Source organism: Copadichromis virginalis, linkage group LG19, assembly GCF_057382275.1.
Source record: "Copadichromis virginalis isolate Kocher_CV1m ecotype Utaka linkage group LG19, C_Virginalis_male_GT1.1, whole genome shotgun sequence".
Taxonomy (NCBI): Eukaryota; Metazoa; Chordata; class Actinopteri; order Cichliformes; family Cichlidae; genus Copadichromis; species Copadichromis virginalis.
In genome coordinates, this window is record NC_140636.1 from 30,246,109 (window position 1) to 30,261,055 (window position 14,947).

Genomic DNA, 14,947 nt, shown 5'->3' on the forward strand with positions numbered 1-14,947 from the left:
GTTTTTCTTGGCACACCAACAGATAACACAATCTATTCCTCATGTTTTGTCTCTGCTGGCTCCTTTTTTTTTTTATTGAAATAATCAAACCTCTCATTTGTTGTATTTGTAATTCATAATGCGCGCGTGTGTGGTGTGGTTAATTGGTAGCATATGAAGTGATCTGACTTTTGCCCTTTCTCAGACTGTTTATTTAGGCTGTACTTGGCAAGGAGTAGAGTAATTTTGTCTGCAGCTACTTTGTATCCAAACAGTTTACATAGTAAATCTGGAGCTTTATCATCAGCTCATCTGACTCATAAGACTGGTCGTTATTTAATAAAACTAAATTCTTCATCAATATGCCAAAAGCTGCGCAGAGCTCAAGCTCCGTGTATGTCAACCTTGTAAAAACTTCACCAGAGTAGATTTGAAAAGACAGGAGACAAGCACATTTTTATTAAACAAAAAAAAAAAACTACAGTAGCTCATGTTGGTACACTTTAATTTTCACATTACATAACACTTTTGTAGAACACTAGAGAAAAAAAAAAAAAAAAAAAAAAAGCAAAAACAAATTAAATCCAGACACTTGCAGTTGCTATGTAACTAGGCTCTCAGAGGGAATACCGACCTACACGTAACATGGCTTTGCAAGAGTTTACACCCTACAGATGTCACAGAGTATCATAGCAATGCTACAATCATTTAATGCAGAATAAAGTCTTTGGATTTGGATGCACTGATGTTAACCGGTTCTTCTTGAGATTACGACTGGGCAACCTCCTCAACCCAATACCAACTTTCTTAATTGTAATGCTCTCCGTTTCACACAATGATCATTTTTACCTTGTATTTTCCTACATAAAAAAAAGAAAGAAAAAAGCTACAAATGTTCTGGTAAAAATCCTCACACTGTGATAATTTGGCCAATTCTTTACCAGGTTTATCTCACTGGAAGAGAGATTCTCTTATTTCCAGAAGAGAAAAATCCCTGTTATTGCAAACTGCAGGGTTAGCTGGAGTTCTGAATTAATTTGTTTAATGATTTTATATTAAAATATAATGAATAAAACCATCAATCTCTTTATAGACTCTTCTTTTGATAGAAGATGAGTTTAACTGAATCAGAATTGCGCCTTCTATTTTTATCACAGTTATATTCTCTGTTGTGTATCTCTTAACGAGTTTGCATCGTCTCTACTCAGCAGTGGTAGTATTTGCAATTGTTAGTGAATGATGACTAATACTAAAAAGTAGTTTGTTTATTTTTAAAGCACAAAAAGAGGTACTTGGGTAACTACTTGTGTGTGTACAAGACCTGAAACATGAGGAATGCGTTACACTGCATTATTTTTGTAAGAGAAAAGGATGTATATAATCTATAAGTACTGTATGATTGTCATTCAGCAAAAAATAAATAAATATATATATATCAGTGAGTGTTTCAGCATTTGGTTTGTAGAAGTGACACATGAACAAGTTCCGTTCAAAAGTGCTTGTTTTCTAAATTAACATCACCGTTTGTGTCAAGCTTATTTATACTTAAAGCCACTAGTTCAGGTCAAGATGGATGCTGCAGAATCCCCTCCTAAACTTTCATCAACTGAACCCACCTAGATTGGGTTAGGTTAGTGGCCCAGGTACTGCCATGTTTTTATGGTTATCTAATAAATATTGCACTTTTTACTGAATATGCAGAATATGCTGTGTGACTGTTATCACAAACCTATAACCTGTAATGAAGTATGTAATCCAGAGGTAAAGTAACAGTGGATCAACTGTGGCAGAGCTGTAAATGCCTCAATAAGCAAGAGAATGATGGCGTCATTCCATAACAAGACATTGTGGCTGCGCAACAAAAAAGAAGGGAGCACAATATGGCTGCATGTCCACCACGAAGCCTGACTCCTCTGCAGATGAGCAGGCTGTTGCATGTTTCTGACACCACTTAGTGGGCAGTGTGCTTAGGAAAAGGTTGTTAGCCATCTTTAAGCAGGGGTAAATGCTACGCTTCACCCTATCATCTGAGTAGTGTTCACAAGACTATGGCAGTGGTCGAGTTCAGTTCTTGTGTGCCAAATGATCTAACTAAAATGAACAGAAAGGAAAACTGACTGAGGTTGAGCTTGTTGTCATTTAAAGATGAAACCAGATGGTTCTGGAGTGTTGCTGGGCTGGTGGTCATTTCAGGTAGTAGTGGTGGTGACTGACGACGATGTTGCACCTGAGGCTGTAGCTAAGCTGGGGCAGTGTTAAGGGAGTCTTTATGAAGGTTAAGGGTCACAAGTAGGATGCCACGTAATTAGGGCTGAACGATATATCGCATTTGCGATAATATCGCGACATGATCAAGTGCAATTTTCTAACCGCAAAGGCTGCGATTATACTGCGATTATATTATACAATTCATGGGCTGCATCCTCCTGAGGCCGCATTTGTAGACCGATTACGTCACAGCGACGCGCCGAAGGCTGTCCAAATTACTACCATATCCCAGAATTCATAGCGCGGCCCAGCCAAACTCCAGTTTCCAGCAATGGCGGCCGCTACTAAGTTTTAAAATTACTCATACTAATCTTTCTGGGTCACAAAATAAACTTTTAACATATTTTCAGGCGAGAAAGTAGTTGTGTAAACATCAAATATCTGCTCGGTTTATCAAGATATCCCATATTTGCAAAAGTGCTTCGACGTTTTCAGAGGCGTCTGCTACCCACCAGCTCGACAGCTAGCCGGGAGCTCGAGGGTTACTGATGCGGCCGAGAACGGCACAACTCCCGGCACATCATTTTCAGATCACCGCGGAGTTTCGCTGCTCGGGTTAAACGTAATATATAAGTCACTTAGACAACCTAAAAATGTTATTGTTGGGCTTTTTTCAGTGTTTTGTTTGTTCGTGAGTAAATCGGTTTGGCTGAGATTAAAGTTATTAGATTAGATAAAATAAAACTTTATTAATCCCCCGGGTGGGTTCCTCCTTGGTTTTCACACAGCTGACTAAACGTCAAACAGAAAACTTATTAAACAGAAGTATGAGACAGTCGAGAATTTACACCAGTGTCTGGTTATATTTTAGATAGCAAGAAGCAGACGGCCGAGTTTATTAAACTCCACCGAGACAGCGGTGACGCTAATCAGAACTAGCCTTCTGATTAGTTAATCAGAAGGCTAGACCGTCCAATTTCACACCTTTAAACTTTAAAGGCGTGTTTGTGTGTGTGTTTATACAATTGCTATTATGTTTGCACTTTATGTGTAATGTTACTGACTGCAGAGATCAGTAAGATGTGTGTATTTTTTATTTATTAGTTTTATTTATTTAATATTATTTTTTAATTGAATGACTGTCTAGTAGTTCACAGATGTCGAAAAACTGAGTGTGGTAAAGCCACTGATTTTTTTTATGTATATTTCTGCAATCTGCACATTGTACTGACTTTCATTTTAATGTTTACACCAGGGTTCCTTGTCAGCACTTTATGCTCAGATGTTTGTAAGATAAAAATAAACTATTGTGTATGTTCAAATATACTGTTGTGATTGAAGAAGTTAAATAAAAATGTCAGTCATCAATTCATGCATCACCTCATGTCATCATAACAGAGGTCTGTCTTCCAGGAAAGAACAGTTTAAAATTAATGTAATATAGTATTGGCCATACTATATGATGTATTGCTTGTCTTTGTTTAATAATACAGAAGACAAATACCTTAAAAAATAATCGCATATCGCATCGCAATCGCAATATTGGGGCAAAAAATCGCAATTAGATTATTTTCCATAATCGTTCAGCCCTACACGTAATCCCACTATCCCTTAGCGCCGCTCTAAAAACCAGATTTCATTCTGACGGTTGTTGTGAGCAGGGTTGGTGTAGCCGGCCACGATGAATGAGTCGTTGACACACACTCCTGGAGACTCCAGCAGCTCGGCCAAGGTGCTTATCTGGTTTATGATGGTCACTTCATTGGTGGGACCGCTAAAGGCTCTGGAAGAGAGAAGGAGTGATCTATAAGTGTAAAACCAAGCACAAATTCTAACCTTAATAATCACTTACTGTAAAGTCAGTAACAAAAGGAGGGAGCTCATTTAGAAAAGTTTTTTTTAAGCTACTAACCTCGTATATACAACAGTGGCAGGCCAGATCTCAATGACAATGTCGCTGTCGTGAGGTTGGGGGGGCTGGGCCTGGTGCTCAGTGGGAAGGTAGTAAGCCACAGTGACATCAGGGGACATTGCAGAATGATTCTCATCTGTGCGCACCACTGTTACAATAGGCAGCGTCATGCCCAGATAGTCACCTACATGTAGAAAAAAGCAAAGTATCACTGTCAGGCTGATATAAGGAATAGCTTAAATCAGCTTGCCAGCCTCTAATCGTATGCGTAAAAAAGTCTCTTGCTTCCGGACTCACCTAAGGAGTTGTGTTGGCAGATGTATCTCATTATCCTCATAAAGCCATAGCAAATGCTCTGTTCATACGTCTCCTCACGCATTATTATACAAGCCCAGTGACCCTTTTCATAGTGGCGTTTCTCATACAGGATCTCACCACACTGACAAAGAAAACAGACAAAAACATAAACATCCTAGGAATACTCTGGTAGACGGAGCAAAGGTTTTGACAGCTGTGGACACGAATGTCTGCAGATTTGCATATTTCAAGAAACCAAGTACAGTGGTTGGCCTTTTAAGTGTACATAAAAGTAGCACGTCTTGTGAATATTAAATACTTCAAATCAAAATTATTTGTTTTACCCACATTTTCTTTCCTTTTTTAAAATAAGGTTACAGGTTTTACAAAGGCAAATTATGCACTCAGGTTTTGTTTCTTTTTTTAATTGAGTCTTCACTAAGTTTTCCAAATAAAATGAACCTCTTATTTACTACAAAACTCCCTCAGTTCTCAGTATTTTTTTTTAAACTTGTTCTTAAATGCATAGGAAACTTTTCTTAAGCAGGTACAACAATCTTATTTTTCTTCACTTACGGTTGTGCGATCTGTAAATCTAAAATCAACTTAAAATGACAGCATGTTTTATGCCAGGATTCAGGAAGGAAACTGGACTCTGGATGTTAGCAAAATGTGTGATTTACAAGATGCCCAAAACTGCTCTAAGAATAGCGTGCCGTGACTGCCCTTTGTTTAACTGGAGTCAAGTTTTAATGAACTAATTAACTCAAGTTAAACCAATTAGCCTATTTTATTTATACAGTCCACAAAGGACTTTAAACAGCTTTGGGTGACACGATCACTTTGACAGAAATAAAGATCTGACCCTCACACAGAGAAAACATGTACGTGACTGTAGATTGACATTTGTGTTTTTTTGTTTTTTTTTTGGATATCTGTAGAGAGGAGTCGTTTACATGTAGGATTTATTTGTACAAATCCTACGTGTGTTGTAGTACAATTGGGGGGGGGGGGATTGTAATTCAGGTGTAATAATAATAATAATGTCAGACTTAAATATATAATTATATTTACATAAACTTGCAATGAGCTTAATCATGTTTAGGTTTATTGACAAAAACATGGCTCCACTGTATTAAGTAGTTTACAGTCTTTCTTATGTAGAGTATACTTAACTTTTTGATGGACCCTTCAAATACTTGGAGGGTATAAATATTCAAGTCTATTTCTCAGTGCAGATATGTTCCAGTCCTTTAAACTGGGTGACCTATTTGGCAGCTGCTTATTTATGCAGAACATTAAAATGTATAGGAAGATGGTGATTATATCCATTTCCCTTGACAAAGTAGTAAAAGCCAGTGATACCTTCTCTTTGCGTCCAAGGAGGGTAAACGGGATGTGCTCTCTGTGACTGCGTCCTTGGTTATTGGTGCTTAGCTGTTGAATGGGTTCTGCCATATCTGTCAAACAGACAAACATAACCCGTTACACACACAAAAAACATGTCTATAAGATAGTTTGTAGCATGTTCGTGGCAGTTTGATACACCCAACTGAGCCTGTGTACTGGGAATTCAGTAACAGGCTTTTTCTTGATACCATATTCGGCCTTCCATGCTAAGGAAATTAAAATGCATTAATACAAATGTGTATAGTCACGCAACTCCCTACTATGATGTCCAAATAGTACATATTATCTCTTGCATTGTATAAAAATGTGCAGTGTGCCCTCTTCTCTGTGCGAAATGTCCTCAGTTGCAGTAATCTGTTGGCTGGCAGTGTTGTTAGTTTGAGGGAGAAAGCGCTGCCAGCTGGGAAGAGCATTGAGCCAGGATGTTGAAGAGAGTTATGTTTATTAGAGCTGATGGAAGGGAACATTGACTAAAGCTGCCCAAGGCCAGGTATAGACTGGTATTAACTGAGAGAGACTACAGCACTGGCCAATGGTTTTGAAACCTTATTCACCTGCTCTTTTACAGCACTAGAGATGCCTTGGCACTTTGCAGTATTTTATGCTCATTCATTTCATTTAGTTAATTTATTAAACAAACAGAAAATGAATTGCAAAAAAAACAAACAAAAAAAGACTAGTGTACACTCCACTGATTACAACTACCAAAGGGCTACTTATCCTCAAACTTAACATCACTACAGAAATGAACAATCAAACACCAGGCACTTAAGGTGAATCCAATTCAATCACATTTTATCACTCAATATCATGAGGGCAACAAGGTCAGAGAGATGTGTGTTATTTAGGGGATCAATTACTTGGCAACAGAGAAAGCAGACTGATGCATGTAACAGACAAAGAGTGTCTAAATATTTAGTAGGATCTCATGAAGCATTACGCTGTGCAGTCCTGGCAAAAAGGTTTTGGCATTAGCACCACTAAATTTCTAATTAATTGCCAATAAAAGTTTTTGTAGCTTATGAAATCCTTGTTTTTCACTAGTTATGCAAAATGAAGTGGCAAAGTGCATTTTAAAAAACCCCCCCAAAAAACGAACTTTGTGCTGCAGCCAAAACAGCAACTGTACAGACAGGTTTCTTATTTACAAACATTACTGAGGGAACAAAAGGGAACAAAACTTCTTTGGTAGTCAGTCACCAGATTGTAATCAAAGAAAATATGCCATTTTTCAACATATGTATATATATATATATATATATACACGTTATATATATATATATTTTTTGAAATTTTTTTGTTTGTCGTTTTGCAGTTTCCTCATTCAATAGTTAACCAGATTTAGGAGCAGGGACCCAGAATGAACAATAAAATGTTTTAATTTCTAAAATTTTATCTATGACAGCCTCGCCCCCACCCTCACCAACACACGTGCAGGCATGTACTGATTGCACAATCAAGAAAACTCATCAGTTTCAATGGCGGAACTTCCAAAGCTTCTCAGTGTTGACGCAGAACAGTCAACACAAATGCTTGTTTTTGTACCTGAGCTTTCTAATCAATACAGAGCTGTAGTCACGTCCCACTTTCAGTGTGCCTCCTGTTCCACTAACCTCCGTTTCACTCCCCTTGTAGTTGCCAATTGTACATACATAACAAATTGCAACTTGTTAATCAAAACTATTTCATCACTTAAACATTTGTTATAAAGCATCAGGCTGGACTCAAATGAGGATGTTTGGCTGGAAGCAGGCCTGAGCAATTAATCAAAAATGAATCAAAGCCGACAAGAACCTCTAATCGATGTAATCGTGCTCATGCCATTGTTGTTTTAGTTATTTTGGTTTTAAATTCTGTTAATATGTCCCCCTATTATGTACTGTATGTGTTGCTGGACCCTTGTCCAGTCTGTGACATGGAAACCTCATGCATTTTTGGCTTTACTAAAGATCACAGAGAAACCAAAAACACTGCACAAAAATAGTTTCAGCAACTGAAGTTAGTATTAACTTCAAAAACTAACTACTAACTACTAAAGTTGTTGTAACAGAAGTTACAACAGCTTTAGTACAAACCTAGTAAGACCACTGCGTGTGCCAAATACTTCATTGTCATATTAGATAAGCAGACATAACTACTGAATTTGTTTTGTTTTTCTTAAATTTCATTTAAATTTGTGTGATACTGTCAATCTTAAGGGACACTATGGCATGTCAGCGATCAGCTTGGTTCATTGGATAGTCACTGATGTAAAGTTAAACACACCATGCAGTGGGTGTTGAGTGAGCTCAAAGTGGCATGAACATTCATCTTGTTTACATGCTAGAAACTCTTCATCCCTCCATCACAGCTGGTTATATCTGCTCTCTTGACCTCATTTTACTCTTCAGTGAGTCAATTATCATCTTTGTCTCCAGCATGAAAATTACAGTCTAAAGGACTTTCCTGTAGTGACATCAGGGTATCCTGAAAGAGTCGATAAAACAAACAAACAAAACCTCTAATGAAACTGGTTGCTATGGATACCAGTTACAATATATTGATCAATGATGTGTTCATTCACCAGCTGAACATTGGCCTACTGGAAAATAAGAAGTGATTAAATGGTGCCATTGGCCAAGGTTTATCCATTATGGCACATTGCTTTTGATGTCATATCTTCATAAATCTCTGTCACTGAACTCGTGTGTAACTGGCTGGAAGGTAAGTGAAGAACAACAACAACAACCCCCCCCCCCCCCCCCATTAAATATCAAAAACATCTGGTCTGTTATCAGCATCGGGCATTTTAATAATCTGGTTACTGGTCAAATTATTACTATTTTAAAACAGCAGCACTGGTCTCAGTCACAATTAGAGCAAAGCAGTTTACTGTGGCCTAGGCTTGTCCCCTTAGTACGACAGTGAGGCCACAACCTCAGTACCAGCATAGGCAAGGTATTTAATCCCCTCTGAGTCAGAAAGGCCCAGCAAGTGATTTTGTCCTTAGTGCTGCGGTCAGGGAACAGAGGGAGGAGGATGTGCCAGTCTGTTACTGGATTCCCTAAGGGCAGCCAAAGAGACAAATAGCAGATGGTTAGAAACTAAATGATTGGGTATCTAAAGGTGATAGTAGATAATTAAATTCTTTGAATTGTTATAAAATATAGTTTTCCTAAGTACATCTAATTTTTTTAAGCTCCTTGCCACCACATAATATTTAATAAAAACAATTACTTTTGTTAAATAATTTGAGTTACACATATACTGAAGTATAGACAAGAGGTTACATGTAAACTGTATTCAGCCTAAAAGAATCCATGTATTCTGACATACAGAGGCTGAACTAATAAGAAGCCTGTGATTTGGTTTAGTGCCCCATAGGGCAGGTTTTATTGCTGTCGAGCAGGAATTAAAATTAAAAGTTTAACTGATCTCAATAGGCTTATTGTTCAGGTCTCTGTCTCCATGATCTGCGATCACCAGTGACTTGAAAGACTTCTGAGTACGAGACTACTGTTTTTGTTGTTGGCTCCTGCCGAGCACAACGTCTGAATTCACATGCTAAAATCAAACTTAGAAAACTACAAGTTTGCAACATTTGTTAGTAATCAGCAAAGCAGAATGAACTGAAAAAAGGTAAGATTACATTTGGTTGTGGTTTTTTTATTTTTGCATAGAGCAATTCTGAGCACGCCTGCATAAAACCCACAACCAAATGTAATCTTACCTTTTTATGTTTTAACCAGATCCAAAGGATAATGATGAAGACTGTAGTCATGGCTAAAGATTTTGGAAATGGGAACACTGCCAGAATTAACTTTTTAATTTATCTGAATACAGGGTTTTGAAACTCGTGAAATCCTTGGGTATGTTCTTCATTTTTGCAGCTGCCAAATTCTTTTTACTCTGTTATTAATTAGGGTTTTGTATATTCAGTATTAATTGCATTTGATTTAAAAAGTGGTCAAGGCACAAACAGGAAAATTCATGGATTTCTATCAACTAAAGTTCCACAGACTCGTTGCCTTTACTGTATGTGGACAAACCATTTTAACTTAGTCATCCTGCATTCTGAGCCAGGAAAAACCAGGCAATCCAATAGTTTTCCAAATAAAATAATGGAATGCTAATAGAATCGAGAAGACCTGATTGAATCGGTGACTAAAATAAACCGACCCTCTTTTGCCAATTTGGTGTCAGAATTAATATTCTCAGTGGTTAATACTTCTAAGTTAAACACAAAGCAATGTTGCAACTTAAAATTACATCTAAAGACTGTATGAGGCATGTGTGTTTTGTGCCGGACATGCTATGTGAGGAACAGTTTAATAGTACATTCAAATCAAACTCAGCATCTCAGTTGTTGCTTAAAACCTAAAACCATGAACAAGGCATTCTTGAGCAACCCTGATTACATTATAAACACTTTGTAAATACATCATGCACACATAAAAACACATTTCCATATGGACCAACAACTGTGTTGTGGTCGTGAATATAGAGCACACTCCTTAGTTCATCTCTCATCCTTCTGCTCGTCTAACTGAGCGAGTAAATGAACAAGGAAATAAGAGTCCTACACCTGCATTGTTTTGTACGATTTCAAAAATCGCTGTACATATATAGCTGGTTATGTGTGTGTATCACCTTTTAACAATTGGTTTTCGGTGTTCTCTCTTTTCCAAATTTCAGGGGGAAAAAAAAGACGTTTTTTTTCTATCAGGTCCAGGTATGACTGAAATTTTTTATTTGTGTTGATAAAGCAACGCAGGTGTACCAATGCACAAGTAAAAAAAAAGCACAGCATCACAGTCTGTGGTTGAACTGGCCACAAGTAAACAAAACATTGTTAAGGAAATACTAGTGACTGTAAACAGAGTTGATCATTGTGGGTTAACAAAGTGCAAATCCGTTAGCTTTATTTCATGAATTATATGTCAGACATATCACACATGTGGTTATTGTGAGGTTAAAAAAAGGTCCATTGTGAAATCACAAATACAGTCAAGCTCATGTTATGATTCTTTGTTTTTATACTTCTGTAACCTTACCGAGTTATTCCTCTAACAGGGATATAGTGCTGAATCAAGCAAATAATATATATAAAACCCTGTTAGGCACATCTAACAGTGTGAGTGGCAAATGTGTCTGTCTAATTTGCGAGTGTACACTTTGTATTTCCCATCAAAACAAAACAGCCTGTCATCTGCCATCAACCACACAATTTGTTTTTGTCTATGACCAACAAAAAAAGGAAGCCAAAGCATCTCTATTAATCTTAACACAAATTCTAATATTACTATATTTACTACTAGATCAAACAGGCTATTACTACATAAGTATTAGATTTGTTGCCCTGACCTAATACCTCTATCATAATATCACAGTGTCTATAATGTTGCAAACCAATATTATGAATATTTTGAGTTGTAAGCAGACAGATGTATATGCCGGACTGTTTTATGTGCCATACATGGTCCATGATTTTGTAGCAATAGCTGAGCCTTACACACCATTTATTTGATGTGAATAACTCACTATACTCACTGTGCCCCCTGTGTAAGAGTTAAGTGTGGCTTTACTATTGTGACAGATGAACTATTTACTCAAGTAGGCCAAAGGCATAAATCTGCAAATATTCAAGCATAAAAAGTAGTAGCCATTAAAACAACAGATTTTAAGCCCTATACACTAAATCTCTTACTAGGGATCCTGGAGGCCCCATGGGCAAACTGTAGGAACCACAACTCTGTGTGCCTCATATTGTTTTTCCCGTTTAATTACAACCCTTCTGCCCGAAAGTGTTTTTAGTTTTAGCATGCATTTATTACGTTCACATTTTTAAACTAATTTACAAATTTTACAAGTTTTTTTTTTTTTTTTTTTTACGAACTAAACACATGCTTGTCTGAAATTAAGAAATGTTCTGGCTGGAACAGGTTTGTCCATGTCCCTAACCGGAATCTAGGTCAATGTACGTGGATCCTTCAACAACAAAAAAATTGAGTGCCAAAATTAAACATCCCTTTAGCTGTTATTTTGACTTGTTTTCCGCTCTTTCTATCCCTCACATGAAAGTTTATAAAAGAAACAGGAAGAGTAGGCTACTAAAACTACGAGGCTAAAAGCCAAGGTGTATGTCAGCTACGTTGGCATGTACCTTTTTGGTTTTTAACAATTCCCCCAACATCATTTCTGTATATAAATATAGATATATATGTATATTTTCACCTTGAGAAACTTCCACTTGGTGTCCCCTCGCTACCTCCTGCCAGTAATGTAGCAGGCGGTCTGGATTTTCGTCTTCCTCCATGGTCTGGCCGCCTTCTTCGAGACTCCCATTGCCAGAGTCTTCGGGCTGGTCCTCCGAGAAAGACTCCAGGTCCTCCAGTGTGATCATCCCGTGTCGGTCGGGGCCGCTACCGTCTCCACTACTAGGACCGCCGCCACTCATCTGGCAGCCACCTCGGTCCATTTTTTTCTTTGTAAAATTGCCTAGTACCTAATGAGATAACTGTCTCAAATTAATGGGCAAAAGAATAAATGCTTCAAAATCGTCCGGAAAGACGATTTGCTCAAGCGCTAGTCTTCTTCCTTCTACGCGCCGCGTTGTTTTTGCTTGTCCAGATTAGGACAACCTTTACTTTATGGTCGACAAACCAGGCGCTGCTAAGCTTCACCCGATGCACATAGCCATGTTTGCATAGCTGACTTATATACGACTTAAACGACGCATTTTCTTTCACCGGGAGCACTTTGGAGCCGCTGAAAACAAAAAAGTCAACGTCTCTTTCGCTCGTGCGGAGCAGCGTGACGCTTCCCTTGTAGTCGCCGGAGGTCAGCGCTATGTTTATAGAGATGAGGGCGGGCCGTAAAACCACGTGATCTGTGGGCTCCCCCACCTCCTCTCCTCACACCCACCAAGACCCCCTACCCTTACATACCTCACCCAGCAGTTTACCTAGAAAGGTTTAGCTAATGGCAGCATTAAAAAAAAAATGCTTTTTATAGTAATTTTCAAGTTCGTTTGTAGCTATTATTTACTAATTAAACAATTAACCTTGGAGTCTCTATGTGAAGTAGCTATGTAATTAGGCTATGTATTTGTTGTTTGCTTGTCAAATAAGCTGCAAGCCCTTTCCCCCCCTATTTTCAGTTAATTCTAAAATTGTTTTCTTGCTTAATTACAGAGTTCTTTCTATAATTTATCTTGTAGTCCCCCAAGGACATGGTCACAGCATGTAGCTTGATTGTGACTGACCATGACATCAATAATTTCAATTACAGTAATTGTATTAAAACAGAGCAAAGCCGGGAATTTTTTCATTTGAGAAGCTGACATTTTAACTGACCTTTTAGGAAGAGAAGATGCATTTCTAGCATACTGTTGTTCTTTTTATTTTTTATAAAATGTATTCCTTTCACTTTAAATTATACTTGTTCTCTTATTTCAGTTACATCTTGATTTGGTTACATTTTGGTTATTTTTTATGTACATATACATTTTTTTAGTTAAAACCTAAGTCTCCCCTTTTCTATTAATCAGTCAGAAAAAATGCTTTCTAGATTGGTATTTAAAATGTTCTACTTGTGTAATAAACTTCCATTCACTGTCAGCTTAAAGGATCATATATTTTAATGTATTTTTCTGTCACAGTAACAGCTTTGCATTTCATTATTGTGTATTTTTTGCATCCAAATGCTTAAAGAAGTTGATGACATCCTTGACCTTAAGAACGCAATTTTTTGGCCTGCATTTACATCTTTGCCGTTTATTTAAAGCAAGCTATAAAACCTATAAAAGAGTGATAAAAATGTATTTTAAATAGTAATCAGTTCTTTTCTTTGCTAGATCTTTTTAATATTTTTTTTTAATCTGTAGTCTTTCGACAGATTTTTTTTATTCCCAGGCAGTGGATTATAAGCACACGCAAACTTGTGCGCTAGGGGACTGACTAGGCAGGATTTCCTCTGATCTGTGTCACTGCAACAGCCAGCCACCATGCTGCACCCTTCAACAGGCACGTCGAGAGGATATTATATAATCTACTATAGTTGGTGTGGGAGGGTCTGTGTAAATACACTGAAAGACACACCTACAATGGTCTACAAGGAGGGAGTGGGGGGGACCCGTGGCCCCTCCATGGCTGTGCCTTTCCACCTACACAATCACTAGTTTTGTCTTTTCCCTCTCTTCATTATAAGCCATCACAGACAGATATGGATTCACAACAGCAGCCTTGTAGCAGCAGTCGCCTCATCAGCTGTCACATGGTTAAATTGATTGAAAATCAGTGGAATGTCATGAATGACTAGGATTGTTGTCGACACTAAATTTAATTGCAATCAATAAGTTGTTCAAGCATCTATGGTGGATGCATAGATGAAGTAAGAAAATTATCATACCTTCTAGTGATTCTAAAAAGTTCTAAAAAAACATCTGCGCTTTTAGCTTCTGCATTGTCGGAAACCCAATGTTTTGTATTCATCTGTCATTTTGCTCATCATCTTGCAGACGATATACTAATATATCACAGTAAATGGGGAAAAAAAGGGGAAAAGGCTGTAAAACTGTTTTATCCCCAGAGTGTTTGTTCATATAAACAAGCAAATCCATCATTGGCTCCATCCTTGTCATATTGCAGGTAGATTTCATTGTAACCATTAATAGAAATGCCTACAGCATTTTTGCTGCCCATCTGTACTCAGTACTACATTGAACATTGAGTACTACCTGAACTGTGCAATTATATCTCCATCCAGCACCCATTTTGGAATTTTGATTTAGCTGTAACCACCTCACCTAATTGAGGTGGTTAATTGTGATAAAAATGTATTTTAAATAGTAATCAGTTCTTTTCTTTGCTAGATCTTTTTAATATTTTTTTTTAATCTGTAGTCTTTCGACAGATTTTTTTTATTCCCAGGCAGTGGATTATAAGCACACGCAAACTTGTGCGCTAGGGGACTGACTAGGCAGGATTTACTCTGATCTGTGTCACTGCAACAGCCAGCCACCATGCTGCACCCTTCAACAGGCACGTAGAGAGGATATTATATAATCTACTATAGTTGGTGTGGGAGGGTCTGTGTAAATACACTGAAAGACACACCTACAATGGTCTACAAGGAGGGAGTGGGGGGGACCCGTGGCCCCTC

General features: G+C 37.8%; 2 protein-coding genes across 2 annotated transcripts in view; one reads left to right on the forward strand and one right to left on the reverse strand.

Moving 5' to 3' along the window:
- The window catches only part of fancm (FA complementation group M), a 44,978-nt gene that overhangs the window by 3,829 nt on the left and 26,202 nt on the right, over positions 1 to 14,947 (forward strand). The gene's annotated exons all lie outside the window — the stretch shown is intronic.
- soul3 (heme-binding protein soul3) lies at positions 417 to 12,626 on the reverse strand. Its single transcript, XM_085442123.1, has 5 exons — positions 12,020 to 12,626; positions 5,762 to 5,856; positions 4,397 to 4,538; positions 4,100 to 4,283; positions 417 to 3,970 (listed from the first exon to the last, which is right to left on the reverse strand). The coding sequence occupies exons 1-5, from the start codon at positions 12,261 to 12,263 to the stop codon at positions 3,799 to 3,801; spliced, it is 837 nt and encodes a 278-aa protein (XP_085298249.1). The 5' UTR covers positions 12,264 to 12,626; the 3' UTR covers positions 417 to 3,798.